We start from the raw sequence: 24,774 nt of genomic DNA, 5'->3' as shown, positions 1-24,774 counted from the left end.
TAATTTGTTTATAATTAATTACCCTATATATGAACCTCTAATGAAGATTGTTGGTAAAATGTTTGTGTCAAACAGAAACTAGACGCTTGGCTCACATGCCACAAGTTTCTAATTTGATTATTTGATGATTTATAATAGGAATGACATATTTTTAAGATTACAGACATCAGCACAACCTTCAGGATTGAGCCCTAGAGATAAGCATGTCTTTATTTTGGTTCATGTTACCTTCAATCACTCAGAATAATATTGTATATTTCTAACAGAATTCATCCACCTCACACATTTACAGGACCAATTTGCCTTTAAGATTAAAAGCCTCACGTGAAGGGATCGGTCTGGTTCAAGATTCCAAAGAAACTACACCAAAGTTAATAAACAAACCCGATGATTCGTTCAGTGAGATGAGAAACAGATTCCTAAGTTTTAAAAAGCATAAATACTTGTAAGTGGGATTAATCTTTGATCCAAAAGTGTATTGCTTTTTGCTTCAGTTTGATACGAGATGTTATTTTTGAACAGGGAAAACTTGGAGTGCTACAAAGAACTTGCTGAAGCACAAGCCCCAAAGGTATTTAAGTATTTATAAATTTAGATTCTGGATTAATAATTGAGGTTTGTTTTAACTGTTTTGGTTGCTGACATCTGTAAGAACAGTTCCTGGTGATTTCGTGTGCAGATTCACGAGTTTGCCCATCCTACATTCTGGGATTTCAACCTGGTGAAGCGTTTGTTGTTCGCAATGTGGCTAATCTTGTTCCACCTTTTGAGGCATTTTATACATCTAAACCCATTTTTTGATTTTTTTTATATAATTGTCATAATTAATTGTTTGGAGCTTAATTGCATATTAACTTTTGATTATCCTTCTAAGGTTCTTTCTGAATTTACATGCAGAGTGGACCTTGTGAAACAAATGCTGCACTGGAATTCTCTGTGAATGATCTTCAAGTAAGCATACTTTACCAATAATGATATTGGCATTACTTTAATTCTACACAATAAACGAGCCTGGGTCCGATCCTGATTTTAGAGTTTTGTTTAATAAAAGGGCCCGAGTCTGATCCCGAGCTTCACTTACAGGGCTCAAGCTGGCTCACAAGTTTGAACGGGCCTATTATTTCTGTAATTTTTATTTTTTGCGAAATGAACATGTCACATATGACTAATATTTTTTTTTAGTATGTTAAATATAATAAATAAAATATTACATATAAAATTATGATAAAAATAAGTGAATAATACATGTTATGTTATATATACTATTTATAATTTAAAAAGTATATAAAAATAATCATAAAAGTAAATTTTCCCGTTTAGGCCCATTACCTAAATTTTTTGCTTGTCTGTAGTTGAAATTTGAAAATGTTGTTATTATTATTATTATTAATTTTATAATTATCTAAAAAAATTTGATTTCAGGTTCAGAATATACTTGTAACCGGGCATAGCTGTTGTGGAGGCATCCGAGCCCTCATGAGCATGGATGATGAAGAAAAGTCAAGGTTTGAATAAAATAATATTTTCTAGTTCTTAAGCCTTTTGTATAATTTTGTTGCTCTCAATGCTTATTAAACCTTAATCTCACATAAATCTTGTGTTTTCAGTAGCTTTATCAAGAATTGGGTCAAAGTTGGAAAAACAGCAAAGTCAATCACAAAGGCCATTGCTTCTAACCTCAGCTTTGACCAGCAGTGCAAACACTGTGAAAAGGTGCTTATGAATTATGATTATATTTCCCTATACAATATGCAATGCTATATTCAACTCTATTTGACTTTTGAAGTCGAACAAACTAAAATTTCAACTGTCCATCAATATGCATTCCGTGCGTTTTTGAGAAGAGTTTGACAAACACATCAAACTTAGCAGTAAACGCTACAGTTATAAGTATGATGGGATTAAGTTTTGTTGAGTGAACTCATCAAAATTTGAACTTGAATATATATATTTGACTTCTGAAGTCAGACAAACTATGTTCCAACTGTCAGTTGATACGCAATCCATGCATTTTTCAGAACAATCTAATAACCACATCAAACATTCAAACTTATACTAAGCATACATCTAGAAGTATGATGTGCTCAAAATTTGAACTTAAATGTTGAAAACTTGACTTTTGAAGTCAAACAAACTAAATTCTAACTTCCAGTCGATAGCATTCATGCATTTTTTTCTTTTGAAAAATATAGAAAGCTCATCAAACTTGATATTACGTCTACAAGTATGATGGGATCAAATTTTGCTATAAGAACTCATCAAAGTTTGAACTTGTGTGTGGAAAGTTTGACTTTTAAAGTCAAACAAACTAACTTCCAAATGTCAATCAATACACATTCCACACCATTTTTAGAGTAATTTAACAACCACAGTAAACTAGATACTAAATGCTACAATTAGAGGTATGATTGGATTTAATTTTTCTAAAAGAACTTATCAACATTCGAACTTGAATGTAGTTAAGTTTGACATTTGGCTTGCAATTTTGCAGGAGTCAATAAATAATTCACTGTTAAACTTGCTTACATACCCGTGGGTCGAAGAACGGGTGGCAAAAGGTCTGCTTTCTCTCCATGGTGGCTACTATGACTTTGTAGAGTGTACATATGAAAAGTGGACTCTTGATTACCAAAAGAACAGTCAAAAGCAGGAAACAGGGGGGTATGCAATCAAGAACCGTGAATTTTGGTCTTGATGTTAGTGTTGTTCGTATTCTTGAATTTAATATTAAAAAAAGTTTGAATATCATGAGATTGTTCTTTGTGCTGTATTGTTGGATCTAATTAGAGCATAGTGATATTTATGTATCATGTATGTGTGAGATATAAAATGACTATACTTTTGCAAAACCAACTTGTTATATTAGTTTATTGAGAAAATTATGCTTTGTACCCCGGTGCTTTATGGGTGGCGACACTTTGCACTAGAGGTGCAAAAAAAGAAAAAATGTCCCCGGACCCGACCCGGCGGTTCCTACCCGGAACCGGACCCGACCCTACCCGAACCGCGGTATGGACCGGGCTTTGGGTTTCCCCCCGAACCGACCCGGACCCAATGGAACATGTTCCGCCAATACCCGGTCAAAACCCGACCCTACCCGAAACCCGAAAAAATCCCGGTGAAACCTGTCAAATACCCGTCTATAACCGGAACGGTTCCTACCCGGACCTAGTTTTGACTTTTGTTGACCATACCCGGAACCGGTTCCTACCCGGTTCTGGTTCCTGAAAATACCCGGTTTGTGCACCTCTACTTTGCATGTTTAATTCTTAAATTGATTATCTACCCCCGTGCTTTTCCGGCTGGCTTTTATGTTCCTTCCGCCAGTTAACCATGCGTTGACCATTTAAGAAAGTGTGAAATGACCCTTTACCCCTCTTTCTTCATCTTCATCATCAATATTCAACATAGTCTATAGATTCATACATCTTCATCTTCACCAATTATCATAAAGCTAAATATAACTAAATTCTAACCAACCTATCTTCACCAATTATCTAAACCCAAAAATCCAAACATGGACATATACACAAGTGTATAATCCAAATCTAATAATGCAAAATAATTATAACAAATCTAAACAATAAAAGCAAAAACAAACTCCAAAATACACCGGAGCACCTCACCAAGAGCGCCACATCTCTGTCTTCGGGCACCATCGTCTCTGTCTTCGAGCACCACCACCACTGTCTTCGAACCTAACGCTTTTTATCCCTCCAATCGCTGGAAAATGAACCAATTGCCGACAAGGCCCCTTCCTGTTCGTTTATATTCTTATATTTAACAAACAAACAAGAACACATGTTTTTTCACACATTTAGATTCGCGAATGTTTTTCTTTTATGTTCGTTTAAATATTCATTAAAATATATTTAGATATGCCTGTTTACTTTTAAAATGAATGATATTGTTAATTGTTGGTTATCAAAGAAGCCAAAATAATTGGTTATTATAGGAACGTAAATATACAACAGGTAATTGAACAACATTTTACAGTGAAAGGAATTACTATTGAACGAATTAAATTTTACAACAATCACAAGGCTGTATATATAGATACTGAACCGTTGCCTTGTGAACAAACACGACTTTTGACAAGCATTATATGAAAGAGCGTTTATCAACAATCGTCACAAACCCTAACTGCCTAAGCATGCCTATTTACATTAATCACAAATCTGTCCAACTTAATTATAAACTATACTAACTTATATCCTAAGTATTAATGTGATTACTACTTCATTGTCCCCCTTAATCACATGATACTTAGGTCTTCAATGGATCTTCACTTGGATGCCCTCCTCTTCTTAAAACCGAGTGGAACAATAGAGGTTCCCGGTTCTTCTTCTTTCATGCCTTTTGTCTTCAATATCTCATAACACCACTCAATACCTTCAAGGTAGAGGAGATACACGACTTTCACTTCACACTTCATGGTCACTTCACATCCAATGTCAACTGTATTGTAGCTCCAAGCGTTATTGACAGTTGCTTTTACATATCCCCATTCATCAGAGTCATCATATATAGATCTACTTCGGTGCCATCATTCAGGTATGGTGGAATGAGACTTTCAAAGTAAGATTTTAGGTGTACCTTATGATACCATTCCACAAGATCCTTAAACGAAGATCTTAATTCATCATTGTACCTGTAAACAAGGTTTTATATATATATATATATATATGCAAGGTGTTGAGGACTGTCACCCAATCATTCAAAGATGGCATGCTTGGGTGATTAGGGATTGCTCGTTCACTGTTTCAGATTTCCCTTGACTGCAAATCTAGGGCTGCATAAGATTCTCCCAAAGATGTTCCCTTTTTCCTCTTAATTGAACCAGACCCGTTGGATTTCTCTACCCACATGTTGTCATCATTATCCCATCCAATGCGACACATATTTCCCTCAACTTCCACCTTGAATCCTTGTTTAATCAAATGTTCCATGCTAAACAAATTCTTATCTAAGCTTGGAATGTAATACACTCCTTTAATCAATCTATTTCGTCCATTCAAATTTACCAACACGTCTCCCGTTCCCCTTATAAAATCAATGTTTTTCTTTTCTCGGTTGGTGTTAACCTCAAAATCCTCTTTCATCCATATAAACAAAGACTGATTACCACACATATGATTGTGATATTAGGTCTTCATAACCCAAACATTCTCCCATGTAAGGATGATATTTTTTTCCAGAATACATGTACCCGTACATGTTCAGTACCCGTACGTGTTTATTGGATACGGGTACGGGTACCAAATTTACTGATTATAGGTATGAGTACTTTCGGATACCTGTACGGGTATTCCGGGTACTGGTACCATTTAAAATATGTAGGGTTTTTTCTTAGGTTTTCAACACTCATGACTTAACTTTCATTCGGGATTTTCAAAACATAATATATTAGTTAAATAAGTTCATTCTCAATCTATATGCAGTGGAGGATCCACTAGTGTGATGCAGGGGCGGCTGACCCTTGTGAAATTTTGTTTTTAATAGTTTATAAGCGTTAAATTTTCAACCGATCCCTGTAAAATTTTGACACCGACCATGTAGAATTATTTTTGATAAAAGTTAGAGAGTATTTAAGATGAAAAAGAGAAAAGGGTGAAACTGAGAGTCATATTTCTCCATTGATGGCAATTGTTTTCTAAAAACTTTTGCAGTCAAAGATACGAAGAAGATAACCTAATATCTATTTAGTAAGAGTTGGGCCTTGTTCTAATTAAGCCACGGCCCAGTGTTCTAATTTTTCTTATTGGATTGCATTTCATATAAACAAAATAGACTCTACATGCACTTACGTTATAGAATTATAGTTCACTGACTTAAGCATAAATAAATTTTAAATATTTCAAAATTTTGAATTTATTACAAATAACTCTTTTAAGTCCTATTGTTCTAACCATTCATTCATTTGTTTATTAATTTATTTAAAACTTAATATATGTCGAGAGGTTTACGATATGTTGTTATTTTTAATTTATTTGTTTACCGAAAGTTTATTATTTATTAGTTTTTTATAGACCTAATAACATTTTCCATTGCATAGGTATACCCACTTGATTAGGAATGTCAAAGTAGATGGTGTTATGGTTAGATTTCAAATGAAAGTCTATAGAAAACAACTTTAGATGTATTGTATTTTAGTTTATATTTTTAATAACGTTTCATGCACGTTTTTTGATTATATGATTTTGTATGATTATCTTTTTTAATATAACACGACCCGATTTAACCTTACTGGAACGGCTAAACCGAGCTAAAAATAATTATATACCGATTTGAACCGACCCGAACAACCGAACTAGATTGAAAATTATTTTTATACCCATAGTCAATTGACCCAAAAAATTTCCGATCCTTGTGAGAATTTTTTCTGGGTCCGCCAATGTCTATATGTGTATATTTATATATTGTGTATTCGTATATTTTTACTTCATGTATGTGTAATTCTGTATATTATTAAATAACATGTATTAACTTTCTCTCTTGCCTTTCGGCATACGGGACACGGGTCATCCACCGGGAAAAGGGGTACCATCAACCGGTATTTGAGGATGGCCCGATATTCCACTGGCGACATACATTGCCCTAAACCTTCAATGGGAACAACTGACAGAAAATCCTGAGCGTGAGGGGCACGTAAACACTCAAACACGGCTCGCTGCCGCGGGGACAAAGCGAACTTCTCTTCAACTGTCTTGACGATTTCACCATATAAGGCATTCGCCAAAATTTTCTGGGCTTTAGGAGGGGCGGTGTCTTTAAAGTCGAAACCGCCAAGATCAAGATCAGGAAGAGAATTATTCAGGGTATCCAACGCACCCCTATAATCAGAGTCAAACAACCCACCCCCACACTCCCGTAGGATGTGGTCTTGAAGAACCCAAGATTGGGCCCTTGAAGCCACAAAAGCGTAGGAAGAGGCATCCTCGGCCGAGCAAATCCCAAGACCCCCAAAACGGGTTGGGAGGGAAGCTAACCTCCATTGGAGGTCCCCAAAAAAGGCACCACCACAAACAACAATGTCTTCGATCGCTTTCCGAAGACCCGTGTCAAAAACAGAGACGGCTTCTCCGACATAGGAAGGCTGACACGTCCTAAGCCCAAACAGTAGTTTAGCGACCCCCATACACGAACGAAGCAAGAGGAGTTCACTTTGAGGGTCACGAAGGCCTTTGAGGCATTCCATCAGCTCAACCGCACGTTTTGCTCTTTTGAGGGCCAAGCCACTAATAAACTCCTCGTTTCTACTGACAGCACCACCCAAAAGTTTCACACCATGCACCGGCCTACCAATCTCTCGCGGAAATAAACCCTCTTGAGTCTTCGCCCCATCACATGTAGGCCAAAAAACTTCAGTTTTTTTGATGTTGAGAAGGAGGCCCAAAGAGGGATAAAATAAGCGAACAAATAACTATTTCTCGGCTTGAACCAGCTTTAAACGACTTAGGCAAAGTGGATAAAATAAGCGGGCTAACCAAAAATATCTGTTGGACGAGCCATGACCAACCCAACACATACTAAACCCATTCCACTTAAACCAAGGCCCAAACCAGCCCAAGCCCAACACCCATAGATATTATGGCACAAAAGAACAACACAAAACATAATGTAGCAGCAGCCATAAAGCTCCAGCCGCCACCCCCGCCAGAAACCCGACTCCGCCCACTGATCGTCCGTTAGAAAAACCATCTTGCCTCAAAACGGACACCGGTCATTCACCATGCACCGTCACCCTCTTTCACCGTTAACAACCGCCATTCTCTCGCCGGAAAACCTTATCCGACAGCTTCTTCTTTGTCATCAGTCACGTTATTGTTGTTTTTTTTAAAGATTCCGGTAGGGTTCCGGCGCCGCCACAGCCGGGAAGTCGTGTTTTTGGCTGCCTCATCGGATACTAAGGTGGTGGAAGGGTGAACGGTCATGAGATTGTGGCAGGTAGGCTTAAAGCTATTGCCGGTAGTGGCACCTGAAAACCAGATTTTCGGTTCCATCGTGGAGGCCGGAATATCATTCGTCGGAAAAATAAACCCGATGACATCACACCATGTCACCGGAGACCTTCCTTCCAAAATACAAAAATCTTCCATCACCAACATCAACCCAGCCACTTGACCAGATCCAGTGTAGATCTGAATCTGAACCACCACCGCCTCCAAATACTAACATCATACATCGGAAAACCATGTTTCAAACACCACAGCCGCAAAACCGCTTACAACCACCGCAACCGAGCGCCGTGGTTCTTTAAATGAGGCAGTGAATTCAGATCTACAAACACGAAACGAACTTCAAGCACCTTTATTTTCTTTAATCTTCAAATTTTATTTCCAAACAACAAACTTTACTTTCAAACTTCAATGGATCTTTAATGTCTCGGTTCGGGTAATAGCGGAAATAGAACCCGAATATCAAGAGCAAAGTTGAATCATAAGATTTGACCAGCTCTGGTACCAATTGTAGGTCCCAGACCGACCACCGAACGGTTTTTCTCTTGACACGCTTTTCGAGACAGGTGCAGTAAATTCAAACGACCAAACATAAATAATATAAAGATAAATAAAGGAACGATCTCGTTGTCGGTTAAAATATTGACAGATTAAACATAGACCCGACCTCACCCAAGTTGAGCTCCCCTTGGGTGGGTGGAAAAAACATGCAAACACACACAAATAAGAACAATACAAGTCCCTATTTATAGTCTAACTAATACAAATAAACTAAATGATCTCCCCCATTGAATTTAAACGCGTGTCGAAGCTCTCGTCTCGTATCCGGATTTCGCGACACTTCAATTATTAACCTGACCATAATTTATTTAACAATTTTCGTAATTTGATATCGAAAGTCACTAAAATTGGCCTTACAGATTAATACTTCATTAATCATGTGATCATAATGGTATTCATAATTAATTTGGATGTTGTCTTTATTATTTTTCATTTGTGTTCCTTTGTTTACGTCCATTTATGTTCATATATGGCTATATGGTCTACTTAAAAGTTATAAGCTATTAACAAAAAGCGAAATCATATATATTAATTTGTACAAAAGGGTTGTGTTGGTTATAAGAAGATTAAATAAATAAAGAGGGCGGGGTATTTTCAAAAGTTTATAATCATGAAGTCATCTCAAATAGCCGAAGTGGGATGTCATTACCCAGAGTGGCGTGCTAGTTAATCGTTAAGTGAAGTACCCACAAAATATCAAGAGGACTTGGTGGGGTGTCAAGAGAAGTTGGCCGGGTGTCACTTCAAAATGAAGGAGTTTACTTGAATGTAGAAATGGGTATGTTGGAATATGTGGTCGGTTCGGGTCAAGTCAACGCGAACCGACCCAAATATGACCCGGTATGAGTTACACTGAGGGTAACGAACCTTAAGCTCAATTAATTGTTAACTGGGCCTGACATAATCAATTAGAAAGATAGGATGGTAAATTTTGGTTTTAAATTGGTAATTGGGCTCAAACCCAATGGGTTTAATTTGGTTAAACCCTATTTATCTTTATATATATAGTATCATATATATTAATATATCTTTAACCAAATCACCTAAGACAAAAAAACCCTAGCCACCATCCTTAACATTTCCGGCGGCCACCACCTCCGGGCCACCGGACCTCCGGCCGCCGTCCACTCGTCACCACACCCGTCCCTTGGTCACCACAACCACCACCGATGAGCCGCTGGTGTCTCTGTTTGCTTCAACCGCAAGCTGCAGCCCGTTTTTCGGTGACTTTTGTGCGATTCCGGCGATTCACGTTTTTCCGGCGAACTCTTTTCTCCAGTGATTTGCTGTGTCCGGCTGCCGTACAAGTTGTCTACTGATTTGCAGCTATCCTGCCACTATTCTGCTACTGTTTGGCTTTGGTCCACCGTAGCCATAGCTTTCTCCGCCGCCGCCAGAGATCTTGTTGATTGTGTCGTACACCTAGCTCGATTCGTTATCCCTCGGTGTTCTTCCCGGTTTACATAACCGAGGTATAAAACATTAATCTTTATCTATGGTTGTGATTTATTAATCGTACTCGTATTAGTTGTAATCGGTTACTAGTTTTGGGTTTCAGGTTCGTTTTTACTCGTATATCCGTTGCGTTTATTCGGTTCGTTTTATACATATTAATTGATTAATATTTACTTAAACGAACGAATATGTTAAAACGGGTTAGATTTATTTTTAACCGTTTTCTCCGAACCACCGTTGAAACCCAACAGTGGTATCAGAGCCGCGGTTACAACGTATGAGTCGATACCGGTTTGTTTAAACCGGATCTACATCACAAACTTTAAATCGTTTAAAGTTTCTTGATCTAGATTTATTTCGGGTAATTTTGGACTTGGTCAAAGTTTTGTTTATTTTATTTGACCAAGTCAAAACGAATCGAATATTATTTCTTTGAATTTGTAAATCCGGCCCCGACCTATATTTGTTTGGTTGTGTTTGGTTGTTGAGCTTGTTATTTGGCCATATGGATGGTTCAAAGTTGTAAACGGTTATTATTTTAATTTTTCGGTTTTCTTTTGGCCATATGAATGGTTCAAATTTGTAATAGGGATTTTTGTTAGTATTATAAATTTGTAATAAATAAGACGCGAAGATAACCGAGGACGAGCTCAAGGATTTCTTGGAGTTAGTGGGAGTTCGGATAAGATGACGGGATGCACCATGAAGTCCATCCTTGTGGTTGTTTTGTGTTGTGAACCCCTTGACCCAATCGGTCTCACTAATTGGCTCTAGCGAGACCGATCACCTCGTTTGGCCATTATGGATTTACATATTATTTGCTATTGTGGTTGCTTGGTTGTTTATAATAAGATTATAATATCACCGACCTAATACCAAATAAATTTGAAAATAAACATTTTTTATTAACCGATTATGTTTTGCAAATTAAAAGCGTTTAGATTTCCAAAACTAATAACTTAATAATTTTTCTATTAACTTAAAATTGGTTAGCCGTATCGCGACAAACTTAGTTTTTAATAGGTTATTTAAAACTAAGTGTCCTGAGAGATGAAAGGGTTCATCAATTTATCCCGATAATAAATACAGTAAAATTTGATTTTTACTATATTCGGTAATTCTAAAATTAATCCCAATTTAAAACCAATAGTTTATGCCAATACTACTACAAGTCACACTTGAGGCATACTGCGAAATTTCAAGTGTTTGGATCTACAGCACCGCACTTGTTTTCTAGCCTATCTCATCAAGGTGAAAGCGTTTCGTTGACACATCCGGCCCTTTCACACGTCACTGTACTAGGACGACTATTACTTTACTCTCCTGTTACGTGCTACAACTGTCTGGAGACTTAAAGTGGGCAAAGATGAGGCTAAACGTATCTATTCAGACAATCGTTGTCTCAATAGGCCTCATAACCGAGAGTTGTGCTCTATTCACAATCGGCAATCATCGTCAGTCTGCCTAACCACTTATTAATGTTGTGTGCTACAGTCTGCCTAAGCCAGATTCTCATGCTCCTATTTTATTAATGTTATTGGGTCGTTAATAATAGGACTACAACGTCGAAAATACTAATTAAATTTACTTTTGCTTAATTGATCAGATGTCGTCAAACGAAAACTCACCCTATGCCCTTAAGTCTATCCTTGAGAAGGATAAACTAAACGGTACCAACTTCATCGAATGGCACCGCAACTTGAGACTAGTTATCACCATGGCAAAGAGCCTATATGTTCTCTATGGACATGTTCCAACCGAGCCTGAAAACAACACAACCGCTGCTCGAAAAGTTCTTGAGAAGCATAAGGATGGCTCGGCTAATGTCTCCTGCATTATGCTAGCCACCATGACTTCTGAGCTTGCTAAAGGCTTACAAGACTTTAGTGCCAATGAGATGCTTGAGCAACTCAAGGGTATGTTTCAAAAACAAGCCCGTCAAGAACAATTCGACACCATGAAACAGCTCATTAGCTGCAAGATGGCATAAGGGTCTCCCGTCGGTGCGCATGTTCTTAAGATGAATGGGTACATCGACCAGCTCAAGAAACTTGATTATCCCCTGCCCTATGAGATGGCAGCTGATTTCATCCTCAACTCTCTCCCAGCTTATACGACCAGTTCGTAATGAATTTCAACATGAATGCTTGGGTGAAGACAGTGCCGAAGCTTCATAACATGCTCAAGACGGCTGAGATGAACATTCCTTCTAGGACCAATCAAGTTCTGATGATTCGATCTGTTGGTGTTAAGAAGCCTAAACCAAAGAATCAGGGTTTTAAGGGAAAAGGCAAGAAGAAAGTAACTGTTGCTGCCAAATTTGCCACCAACACTAACAAGAAAGTTGCAAAGCCACCACCGCCGCGCTTTGAGGAGCGCCAGTGCTACAAATGCAACAAGATGGGGCACTAGATGCGAAACTGTTCCGATTACCTCGCTGAGATTAAGATGAAAAGAGCCAATGGTGAATGCTCTTCTCGAGGTATTTCCATATACGCTATTGAACTTTTCACTGTCTCTAGTAACACATGGGTATTTGATACCGGATGTGGTTTCCACATCGTTAATGTCTTGCAGGAGCCTGAGAAGTGGAGGAAACTGAATAAAGGCAGCATGGAACTCATCGTTGGAGATGGGAAGAGAGTACCAGTTCTGGCAACTGGAGTATTTCATTTTACCTGTCCATCTGGCCTAGTTTTTTCCTTTGAATACTTGTTTGTATGCTCCTGGTTTGACCAAAAACATCATTTTAGTTTCGTTGTTGTTTGAACAAGGATTTAAGTATGTTTTTAATGGCATTGCTATTTCTTCTTACTTGAATGATATCTTTTACTTTGAGGCTAAACCTCGAAATGGTATTTATGAGATTGATGTTCAAACTAACAATAACGTATATAATCTTTAAAAACGTATCAGATCTGGCATCAATGATACTATTCTATGGCATTGCCGAATTGGCCACTAAGCAAGGCAAGAGTTAAAATACTTCAATCCGAAGGGATTCTTGAATCCATAGGACCGAACTCTTTTGACATTTGTGAGTCTTACTTAGCTGGCAAACTCGCCCAAGACTCCTTCACTCATAATAGTGAACGAGCAAGAGATATGTTAGGACTCATATATATTGATGTATGTGGACCTTTCAGAACCATGTCTAAAACCATGAAAGATACTTTGTTTCTTTTATCGACGATGATAGTCGATATGCTTATGTGTATCTTATGAAACACAAGCATGAAACTTTTGAAAAGTTCAAAGAGTTTTAGAACGATGTGGAAAACTGTAACATTATAAATTTTTTCGAGTTCAAATTGATAACTTTCCAAAGTGTAAGGACCAAAAATGCCAAAATTCCAAACCTTAGGGTTTAAAATAAAAATTTTGTTTTCTTGTCCTATCGCGATACGCGACGGGACAAAAGGACAAGTCATCGAGTATCGCGAAGAGCAAGGTCAAAAGCTTCTGGAAGAAGTCAATAGCGATACGCTATCTCCGTTGAACCAAGGTCATCGCGTATCACGATGACATAGCCTGACAGTTTGTGACACGTGTGCCACATGGAAACCGGTGGCACTGTGTGTTGCCACGTGTCACCACGTGGCAGTCGGACCACCACGTGTCGCCACGCGGCACAACGCCTGCCACGTGGCAGGTCTACGTGGTGACGCAGAAGGCCTACGTCGCGATACGCGACGTGCTTGGCTAGGAGGCCATCGCGTACCGCGATGGGCTCCAAAATTTGCCTATAAATAGAAGTCCACGGGTTCTTGTTTCTCACACCTCAAAACACACATACAAACTTCTCTCTAACAACTCACTAAAACACCATAATCACATACTCGATTCACCTCGAAGTTCGTGGCATAATTCCTCGATAAGCGTGTCCCGATTCATCGTTTCCCGTGCTGATGTTTCCTTGAAGTTCGTGCCACCCTCCACCCACATATCGACCAAGAAGGCATTTGCTACTTTCCAATATCATGGCGAGGAGTCTCGAAAGGCGTCCGACGAATGATTGGCGTTGATGTCCAATTGTTTGGCGTGCTAAAAGGAAGGAAACGAGAAGGAAGTTCTTGATCAAGAAGGCAAAGGAAACCATGCGTCGTTGGAGTGCTGCTCAAGTTATTAGGGTTTCTAAACGCCAACAAGGTAGGCGTAACGCCAATAAATAAAATAATAAAATATTATAAAAGGCTTAAACCTTAAGTCGAGGTTACACTCAATACCTCGATAAAAGAAAAGAAAACATAACAAAGAAATAATAAAGACTATAATTAAGATTATTGATAAATATATAAATGTGTGTAAGTACATATATTATTTGTTATGAAAATATTATTTAAGCAATAAATAACTATTCTTAAATAATAAAGATTAGAGAAGAAGAAACGTCGTTTTTTCAAATAAACTAAAGTTTTACAAATTACTTTCTAACTAAAGTTTTTAAAGTAAAAAGGGATTTTGAACTAAAGGTTTATCGAGGTAAAGTTTATAAAATAAGACTAAAGGTTTTAAGCCGGATTGTATATCCGACTAACAATTGGTTCTACTCGTACTATAGGTGCGAGATAGCAACGGGAAAGACCCTCGGACAGTGCTGAAGCCGATCCGAATTGAAAAAGGTGAATACGACCCAAAGATTTACAAACTTGTTTTCAAACGTGTCAACATGTTATATGAAAAACTTTACATGAGACTAGGTGTCTCTAAAACATTTATAAGCAAGAGTATAAATACTGGCCTCAGGCTATCTTGTACGTTTGTCTGGATCCTTTCATATGTGGTGGGCACACCACACCTGGTCACAATTACGCTTGCCTGCGGGGAGTATGACCTTGTGTAATCGTATAGGCACTCAACTAGTCGAACGCTGCGTTGTTTCGTTGGGGGAACCGAGTATAGAGACTTGAGTTTATAAATTGTATTCTTTTTAACTTGATTATTCCTAAGCCACGTTATGCCGAGACCTACGTAGTCTCGAGGGGTAATTAAGTAAAGAAAATATTTTTAGCGTCAGCATATTCACCAGCATTCGTTGCTGAAGTATTTTTCTTACATTTTGCAGGTGTCCAAAATTAGCGCTTGGAGTGACGAAGTGCTATGGATATCCGATGGCTCGGATTTGTTTTGTATAAACTTAAAATACTAAAATGATGGTTTGTAATTAAAAACAAGTAATACTTTTATTATAACTTAAACGGGTATTTTATAATCCCGTCTTTTGTAATATTACACTTTAAACCCACAAGTTTATAAAGTCCTCCGCTATTAAACGTAACTCTGATTTATTTACAAATGTGGTACCAACATATATGTCATACTCCTAGGCCGTATTTTGGGATGTGTCAAGTGTTGATATCAGAGCCATCGATCTTAGCGAATTAGGTATTACAAGATAATACCTAAGCTTCGATCCAAGTATAGGAATTAATTGATTATTTGTTTTAGGGATAAGATAGGCTGGTAACCTTTTCTTTCTCTCCTAATTCTAAACCACCCAAAATGTTAGATGTCATTCAAGACTTATATGGAGAACTTTGTGCGCAAGGCTAAAGAGGCTGGAATTGCCGAACCTTTTCCCGAGGACAATATGAGTGAAGGATACTATGAAGCATACTTTGATCAAGATGTAGAGCATGACCTGACTAAACGTGTATAGTACCCCGAATCCAAGCACTACCCAATAAATGTTCCCGATTGCCCACCAAAACACGGAATGAACCACCAAGGCACTCAAGTTACCATCCACCCATGTACCATCCATCGGAGTTCCCCACATACCATCCATCGGAAATCCCCACATATCAACCGTCAGAGATACCACCTTACTCAACTGGAGTTTCAACTCACCAACCACCAAATCCTCACCCATCCTATGCTTTCCTTTCCAATTTACCAATCAAGGAGGAACCGAGATCCCCTTCATCCGATTGGATGCAATGTCACTCAGATCAACAAAGGTGGCATACCGGACCATGGATGCTGTCGATTCCCACTCTAACAAGGAAGGACCCTCTCGCAAGCCCAAAATGAGGGTAATGATGCCGTACGAGAACTTTCGCATGCCCGCTATGTCAAAGGAGACTGATCAAATGGAAGAAGAAGACCCAGAGGAAGAAGACCCAGAAGAAGAGGACCCAGAGGAGGAGGATCCAGAAGAAGAAATTGAGGAAGAAATGGAAGAAGAGTACCCTGATAATCCTAACGAGATATCAACACCAATGGAGGAATCACTCACTTCCTAAAACGCAAGCTATGGTTCCGTTGACCCTTATGTTCAATACCTCAAGAAACTCAAAAACCAAGCATCATCAGGCTTCCCACCATTCCAAGGAGAAATTCCATCAATTGAAGAGCAAGCTAATGAGATCCGAGAACAAAACATGGCTGCTGAAGCTTTCTTCCACTACCCGTCCGACATGACAGCATCTCCGTATCCCAAACCAAGGAATCATTATGAAATGGGGAAAATGGGTTTCCGTGACCCACCTCCGAAATATGGATACCCCCATGAAGTTCCACAGTCATATGAGGAACACTTGGATCGCGCCCTGCATGAATCAGACGATTGGAGGAAAAGGATGGCCCTTGAAGGAAATAAAAAGAAGAAGATACGAGAGACGCTTCTTCGCAAGTGCAACAAGTTGACGAAGACTGTGAGAAAGTTTATGAAAGATTGAAGCGGTGTTGATGAAGGATGTGAAGTAGAAGTGTGTGTATAATGTAATCCTATGTGATATGTGTAATAAGTGTGTAACAAGAACGTTGAGACGTTCTTGAAATAAAGATAGGATAATCTATATATATATATATATATATATCTATCTAATGATATATATATATATATATGTGTGTGTGTGTGTTGTAAAATAAATATATATCCTTATGTGATATATATATATATATATATATATATATATATATATATATATATATATATATGTGAATGTGAAATAAAATGTTATATTAAGAAAAGAAACTTGTTAATTTCAGATATATTGAAAAAGAAAAAGGATAAAAATGTCTGAACAAAGTAACAACAATGAGAATGCCCGAAAAGAGAAAGAAATAAGAAAAGAAAAGGGGAAAGACCCCGTGAATAAACAAGATGACCCAATTCCCGAAAAATATATGAGTCAGATACAAAATATGATAAAATATGCGGTTAGGGAAGAATCTATGGCAAGATCCCAATCAAAAAACTCAAAACATTCTCATAAAATCCGTAAAATCTCGTCCGAAACCCTCCCATGTCGAAGAGAGTGTTCATGAATCGAATGCTGATGGAGGAATTAGACAAGAATTAAAGAAACTCAAGATTGGAGGATGTTCGTTAAAGGATTTCAAGTATTATGGACCTAAGGAGTTTCATAGTGACAAAGTAGCCATCACAACCGTGAGGTGGATTGAGGAAATGGAGACAATTGTTATAACAAACAAGTGTTCAGATGAGGAGAAGATTCAATATTCTGCCCTTATGTTCAAAGGAGAAGCGCTCGAGTGGTGGAATACGATGATCATGAGTAAGGGAAGAGAAGTGATGTACAATCTGACTTGGGATGAGTTCAAGACGATGTTAATGGCAAAGTTTTGTCCCATGAATGAAACCGACCAAATCCAAACTAAATTTCTCAATCATAAGGTCATGGGGACAAATCTTCGTGAATACAACACCAAGTTACACGAGTATTGTCGTTTGGTTCCCCAGCTGGTTAATCCTGAATCCAGCAAGGTTACACGATATATTTGGGGACAGCCGCGGGAAATCCGCGATATGGTGAGGTCTCATTTACCTCAAACCGCTGACTCTGCAATGGAGTTAGCTGGTTACCTGATGGGCGGAATGGTCCGCAACAAGGAAGAGGACAGGAAGATTACAACAACGACCACTCAAGGGAGAATAGGAGGAAGCACCAACTACAAAGGCAAAGGCGCAAATCAAAGTCGACCTGGGTTTAACTCGAATGCAGCATTCTGCAAGATATGCCGAAAACGTCACCGAGGGCATTGCCGACATGCCTCAACAACCATGTGTGAATCATGTCAAAGACCGGGCCATGCTGCTACTGAATGCTGGAAAAAGCAGATGACGTGTTACAACTGTAAATAGATGAGGCATCTTAGTTTCGAGGGCCCAAAGAACAAACCCACGACTGGTGGTGCGGGTGGAAGTGGCCAGAATAAGAAGGGAAATGCACGAGTCTTCATACTCGACACGAAAAAGGCCACTGAAATGGCGGAAACCATCACTGGTACGTTTCTTGTCAACGACACCTATGCTGGAGTTTTGTTTGATTCGGGTGCCAATTTGAGTTTTATAGATTATAGTTTTTGTAGTCTATTAAACGAACCTTTAACAAAATCAGATAAAACTCTAAGCGTCGAGACTGCTAGCGGCGAAATCGTTAAAATCCCCGAAGCCCTTGAAAACGGAAAAATTCACTTAGCCGGTTATATTCTGCCTATCCAACTCTTACCAATGGAAATTGCTGGTTTTAATATTGTACTTGGTATGGATTGGTTATCCGATAACCATGCTAGTATCATCTGCATTAGCAAAACCGTTGAACTTCAAGCCCCCGATAAACGAACCATTTGAATTGAAGGGGACAAAGACGCTGGCCAAGTTAGCATAATTTCCATGATTAGGGCTAACAAATATTTAAATCAAGGATTCTTAGCATTCATGGCCTACGTCACTGAAGAGTCAAAGCCAAAGGAGACAAAGGACGTACCTATAGTCTCCAACTTTTCTGATGTCTTTCCTGATGAACTTCTCGGAATCCCTCCCGATCGTGAAGTAGAGTTTAGGATCGATCTTATTCCCGGTACTACTCCGATCGCTAAGGCACCATACTGTCTTGCTCCGACCGAGATGAAATAATTAAAGAAACAACTCGATGAGCTGCTCGAGAAAGGCTTCATTCGACCGAGTTCACCACCATGGGGAGCGCCGATTCTATTCATCAAAAAGAAGGATGGATCTATGCGTTTGTGTATCGATTATTGTGCGCTGAATAAAGTCACAATCAAAAATCTTTATCCACTCCCTCGAATTGATGATCTTTTTGACCAACTTCAAGGTGCTAGTTTCTTTTCTAAAATCGATCTTCGTTCCGGCTATCACCAACTCAAAGTCCAATCCGAGGATATCCCGAAAACCGCTTTTCGAACAAGGTATGGCCGTTATGAGTTCACCGTTATGCCATTTGGACTTACTAATGCTCCAGCCGCGTTCATGGACATGATGAATCAAATCTGCAAGCCTTACTTGGATAAATTTGTTATCGTATTCATCAACGACATATTTAATTATTCTAAGTCCAAGGCTGATCATGAAGTCCACCTTCGAACTTTGCTTGAAATTCTTAGAACCTAGAAGTTGTATGCTAAATTCTCAAAATGCGAGTTCCAGTTACACGAGGTAGAATTTCTTGGTCACATCATCAATGTCAACGGTATTCAAGTCGATCCCGCTAAGATTGAAGCTATCTCTAAGTGGGAGATCCCAAAATCACCAACCGAGATCAGAAGTTTCTTAGGTTTGGCCGGCTATTAGCGTAGGTTCATTGAAAATTTCTCTCGTATAGCCGTTCCCCTAACTTCTTTGACTCGCAAAAATATCAAGTATGAATGGGGAGTGAAACAAAAAGAGGCGTTCGATATACTCAAACAAAAGCTCACCCAAGCACCTATACTGGCCTTGCCAGAAGGTACTGAGGACTTTGTTCTATTTAATGATGCATCTCACTCCGGCTTGGGATATGTATTAATGCAACCCAAGAAAGTAATCGCTTACGCCTCTCGTCAACTCAAAGTACACGAAAAGAACTATACGACTCACGATCTAGAGTTAGGTGCCATAATCTTTGCACTTAAGATATGGAGGCATTATCTGTATGGAGTAAGATTTATCGTGTACACTGGTCATAAAAGCTTAAAGCATATATTCGATCAAAAAGAGCTCAACATGTGTCAACGACGCTGGATGGAGACTCTCAACGACTACGATTGTGAGATTGTTTATCATGAAGGAAAAGCCAACGTCATGGCTGATGCCTTAAGTCGTAAAGAGCACGAAAAGCCCAAAAGAGTTCGAGCGTTACGTCTAGAATTTCAAATCAATTTACTCGAGCAAATCAAATCTGCCCAAACTCAAGCGATCAATGAAAACCAAATCTCCGACGAAAAACGTAACGGCACCATTGACTCGCTAGTCAAGGGTGACGATGGTATCCTTAGACTCGACAATAGAATTTGGGTACCAATCGTTGGGGACTTGCGTGAGAATATTTTGAACGAGGCTCACAAATCCATATATATGATGCATCCCGGGAGCGACAAAATGTATCATAATCTTATATCAAACTATTGGTGGAATTGGATGAAAAGGGATGTCGCTTCGCATGTTGCGAAATGTCTAACATGTTTGAAGGTCAAGGTTGAACACCAAAAGCCTTCGGGATTGCTTCAGCAACCCGAACTTCCCGTATGGAAGTGGGAGTTAATTACCATGGATTTCATTACCAACCTCCCTAAAACGACCCGACAACATAATGCTATATGGGTAATTGTGGACCGTTTAACAAAGTCCGAACACTATATACCTATCAATGAGTCATACTCTATGGGTAGACTAGCGCGTATTTATGTGAACAATATTGTTGCCTTGCATGGAGTACCGCTGTCTATAATCTCTGATCGAGACAGTCGTTTTACGTCTCATTTTTGTAAAAGCTTCCAACAAGCCTTAGGCACAAAGCTTAACCTTAGCACTGCCTATCATCCGTAAACTGAAGGGCAAAGTGTTAGTGCACGGTTTTGCGCCTAGAGTCTTTGTATTTATCGTTAACGTTTTTGTTTATTAATTAATGTAATAATTAATTTATTTAATAGCCAGTTCGCTAAGTTAAAGGCTAGTTCGCTAGGGGATGTTAGCGAACTAGCCAAGTAATATATTCCCTCCTGATTCGTTAGGGGATGTTAACGAATCAGGGGGGTTTCGCTATGATAATGTATGTAACGAAGGAGAGGCTGGTTCGCTAGGGGATGTTAGCGAACCAGATCGCTTTCTATATATAGTGAATTCCTGTTCACAATTAATAAAAGTTTTGAGCTAATTAACGAACTGCTGTTCAATCTCTGTCTCAAGCTTCACCTAATATTATACAAACGTTACTGATAATATATTGATAATAGATATACATATATACAACACTGAATCGATGTTAATTATGAGCTAGATCTAGTATTAATCGGATATTCACAGATCTGAGATCTGTTATTGTTATTGATTGGTAATCCGGGTTCCAAAAAGCGGTATCAGAGCTGTTGGTGCTCATTAGACTTGATTTGGTGTTTTAATTATTTTGTTTTTGTTAGTTTTCGATTTTTGTTTGGTTTTTAATCAATTGCTAGTTAAATTGGTTGAATTATGGATAATTTGGATTGGATTTGAGTTGATTTAAGTATTGGTAAGGTATTGTTAAGTGGATTTGAGGTTTGGATTGGATTTGTGTGTTTTGGATTTGGATTCGTTTTAAGTCCGAAACAGGGGTGTGTTTTGGTCAAATCGGATTGGTTATCGGGAATAATCGATTACTAGGATTGTGGTGTTGAAATTGCGAGGTGATTACGAGGATTTTGATAGGTTGATTGTGCGTTTTGGTTGAGTAATGAGAAAGTATTACAGATTTGCATATTTCTGAGTTTCTGGGTTTCGAAGTTTGATGTTCATAATTCTGGAAATTCACTTTGAACTTTTGAAGATTTGAAGATGAACGTAATTCGCTATCATCTGTATGGTGATTCGCTATATGTTTATCTGTGATTCGTTATCCATTTTGCTACTTCGCTACCTAGTTCGTTAGCCAATTCGTGTGAGTTATTGGTTCGTGTTATCTAGTTCGTTAACTAGATTAACCGATTCATGTGATACGTGTTCTTCTTGGGATTTGTGTCCTAACAACCTTTGCCACGTGGCATAAGGTGTCAGAGTTTGTTACAAACGGTTGTAACAACCTGATTCGCTATAGTTTGATTCGCTAATCAACTGTAGCTGATTAGTTATCTTATTTCGCTAAGCATTCCTTTGTGATTCGCTAAGCAATCCTTTGTGATTCGCTAAACTATCCTTGGTGATTCGTTTGGTCAATTCTTTAAGTTGACTTGTCATTCGTTATCTGTTTCGTCATTTGGTTGATTAAACTTATTTGTGATTCGTTAACTTTCAATCTTAACTTCGTTAAGACTTGATTCGCTGCACTATTCCAGTTCGCTATAACTGTTCACTGATTCGTTAACTTGACTTGTGATTCGCTAAACAAGTTTCTCATTCGTTAAGTTACTTCACCAATGATCAATCTTAACTTAGTTAAGGGTTGATTCGTTAGACACTGTTTATAATTCGCTACAACTGTTTGCAGTTCGCTACAGTTACAGTTTGTTAAATCTTAATCTTATTCGGTAAACCTTTAATTTTTTTTAAAAACTTTTCAAAAATGGCCGGCATGTATGCATTAGCGTCTCAAAACATGTTGATGCAACAAATGTTGCAACTTGATACCGAGATAGGTTCGCATTCTAAATGTCCAAGATTGATGAAGTTCAGTGACTTTGCCAAGTGGGAACCTCCGTTTCGTGCACATTTGGGATCTGTTCATCCTGATTGTTCTTACTGTCTTGATGAAGTTTATGTGGCACCAATGATTGGTGATGATACTATTGGGTATACTCCTAAAGCTGTTTCTCAATACTCACAAGAATAGAAGAAAGCTTTAATATTCGAGATAAAAGCCTATTCTACTCTGACTATGGCTTTACCAGAAAATATCTTTCATCAAGTTGGTAGTATCAAGAGATGTGCGTCTTTATTTCAACATCTGCGTATGAGAAGCATGGGAAACACAGCTGAGAGTAAGAAAGTGATGCTCAAGTTTCAGTTTCGAAACTTTAATCTATTGAATGGAGAAACAGTTGAAGAGATGACTACAAGATTTAGTCATTTAATTGCTGAAATGGACAAGATGAGCATGAAAATTTCTGAAAGGGATAATATTGACACTGTTAAAAGTGTGCTTCCAAGTTCTTACTCAACATTTCTAATGGTTTTGAAAGAGAATGACTATTTTGTGAATGAAGACTTGACGGCACTTGAATTTCTACAAAAGATCGAAGCTAGAGAATACGATCTTAAGTGTCAAAAATCCTCCAAAGAAAATCAAGATCCTGCTTTCTATGGTGGAAGTATGCCTCTTAGTTCAACGATCTCTCTAATCACTGCTTTTCTTACTCATGCTGCAAGTGAACAAGAATCAACTATGTTTAATGACCCAAAAGTTTGTTTCTACTCTGCTGGTAATTCGGATGGTTCTGGAAGTTCAACTAATACCAATCCATTTGTTACACCACCTAGTGTTAATATGAAGGAAGCTGAGCAAAACTTTGCTTTTCTGGCGGCTTTTATGTCTTCATATGAAAACTTAGTGAGTAGTAAGATTGCCACAAGTGATTTAACAGATGAGGACTATGATCAGATAGATCCCGATGATCTAGAAATCACGGATTTAAAATGGAACATGGCTATGATCGTTCGTAAAGTTAAAAGATTCATGCAGAGAGCTGGAAAAGATCTTCCAGCTTTAAACAAGAAGTTGGGTTTTGACAAATTAAAAGTAAAGTGTTATAATTGTCAAGAATTTGGGCATTTCGCGAAGGAATGTGACAAACCAAGGAAAGAATACATTGGACCTCGTGGTCAAAGTCAAAATGCTTCTACACCACGAGGAAGTGATGCTGAAAAGAAACCATCTTCTTCTACAACACAAGCAATGTTAGCAGATGGAACCAACTGGTCACAACGGTTACTATGCAATGATGTTCAAGCAAATTTGGTTATGTTTGGGTTACATAAAGATTGTCAAGATGCAACTGGTAGTGAGATGTCTTCCGGTAATGATTCTGGATCTGATTCTGACGACTCTTACGACAAGCCTTCTGAATCAATGTTTGCTTGCATGGCCAAGATCAATGAGGTTTGTAACTCTATTTCTGCTACTTCATTTGTTAAAGCATCATGTGTTGACTGTGAATCTAACAAATCTAAGTTAGAAGCATTGAAAAATCAAAATGATAGTCTAATAAGAGAAATTGCTTCTCTTAAGGATACTTATCGACAATCTCTTGAATCTCAAAGGAGATCTCGAGAAAAGATTGAAGCATTGTCGACAAGTAACCATGATCTCAAAGCCGAGTTATCTGTGAAAATGACCATTAATGACCAAAAGTTTCAGGAAATCTTGAAACATTGTTCTAAGATAACTGAGCTTGAGAATGAGGTTCTTGAGTTGAAGAACAAATTGGGGAAATTTAGAAATTCATCTCTTCTGTTGAATGAAATCATTGAGCTATCTGGAAAACAAAAGGATTCCAAGAAAGGTATTGGTTTTGTTGAAATTCCACCACCTTTTCATAATGATTATAAAATTAATCCTTTTGCAAGAAAAGAAGAGGATTTGATTCAAAAAGAATCTGTGATTTCTGAAAAACCTAAATTGGTTAAACCTGAAATTGTCAAACCCCAAGTTGCTCCTCAAAAACCTCATGTGGAAAGTAAAAAGGTCTTTGATGAAAATGTTGACAAAGTGATTATTGAAGATGTGTTTGAACCCGAGATTATACACAAGAATAAGAACATTCCTAGTTCTAATCACATTCTGTGCGAGCCTCACGAATTTGAGGAAGCAGTGTATGGTTCACACAAACCTCAAGTGAAAAAGGAAAATCCGATGAAAGTGAACTC

At 38.3% G+C, this 24,774-nt stretch overlaps 1 protein-coding gene across 1 annotated transcript; it reads left to right on the top strand.

Moving 5' to 3' along the window:
• Positions 1 to 260: 260 nt before the first annotated feature.
• On the top strand, positions 261 to 2,934 carry LOC143577799 (beta carbonic anhydrase 5, chloroplastic-like). The gene is made up of 7 exons (XM_077061529.1): positions 261 to 445; positions 523 to 571; positions 658 to 771; positions 898 to 951; positions 1,423 to 1,505; positions 1,608 to 1,713; positions 2,492 to 2,934. Exons 1-7 carry the CDS (start codon positions 405 to 407, stop codon positions 2,693 to 2,695), a joined length of 651 nt encoding a protein of 216 aa, XP_076917644.1. The 5' UTR covers positions 261 to 404; the 3' UTR covers positions 2,696 to 2,934.
• Positions 2,935 to 24,774: the final 21,840 nt, after the last annotated feature.

The sequence above is a fragment of the Bidens hawaiensis genome, unplaced genomic scaffold (genome assembly GCF_021521415.1).
Source record: "Bidens hawaiensis isolate Kalapana, Puna unplaced genomic scaffold, B.hawaiensis_p1.1 tig00028807_1, whole genome shotgun sequence".
NCBI lineage: Eukaryota > Viridiplantae > Streptophyta > Magnoliopsida > Asterales > Asteraceae > Bidens > Bidens hawaiensis.
The sequence above is the reverse complement of the archived record's forward strand: the minus strand, read 5'-3'. Positions and strand labels throughout refer to the sequence as shown.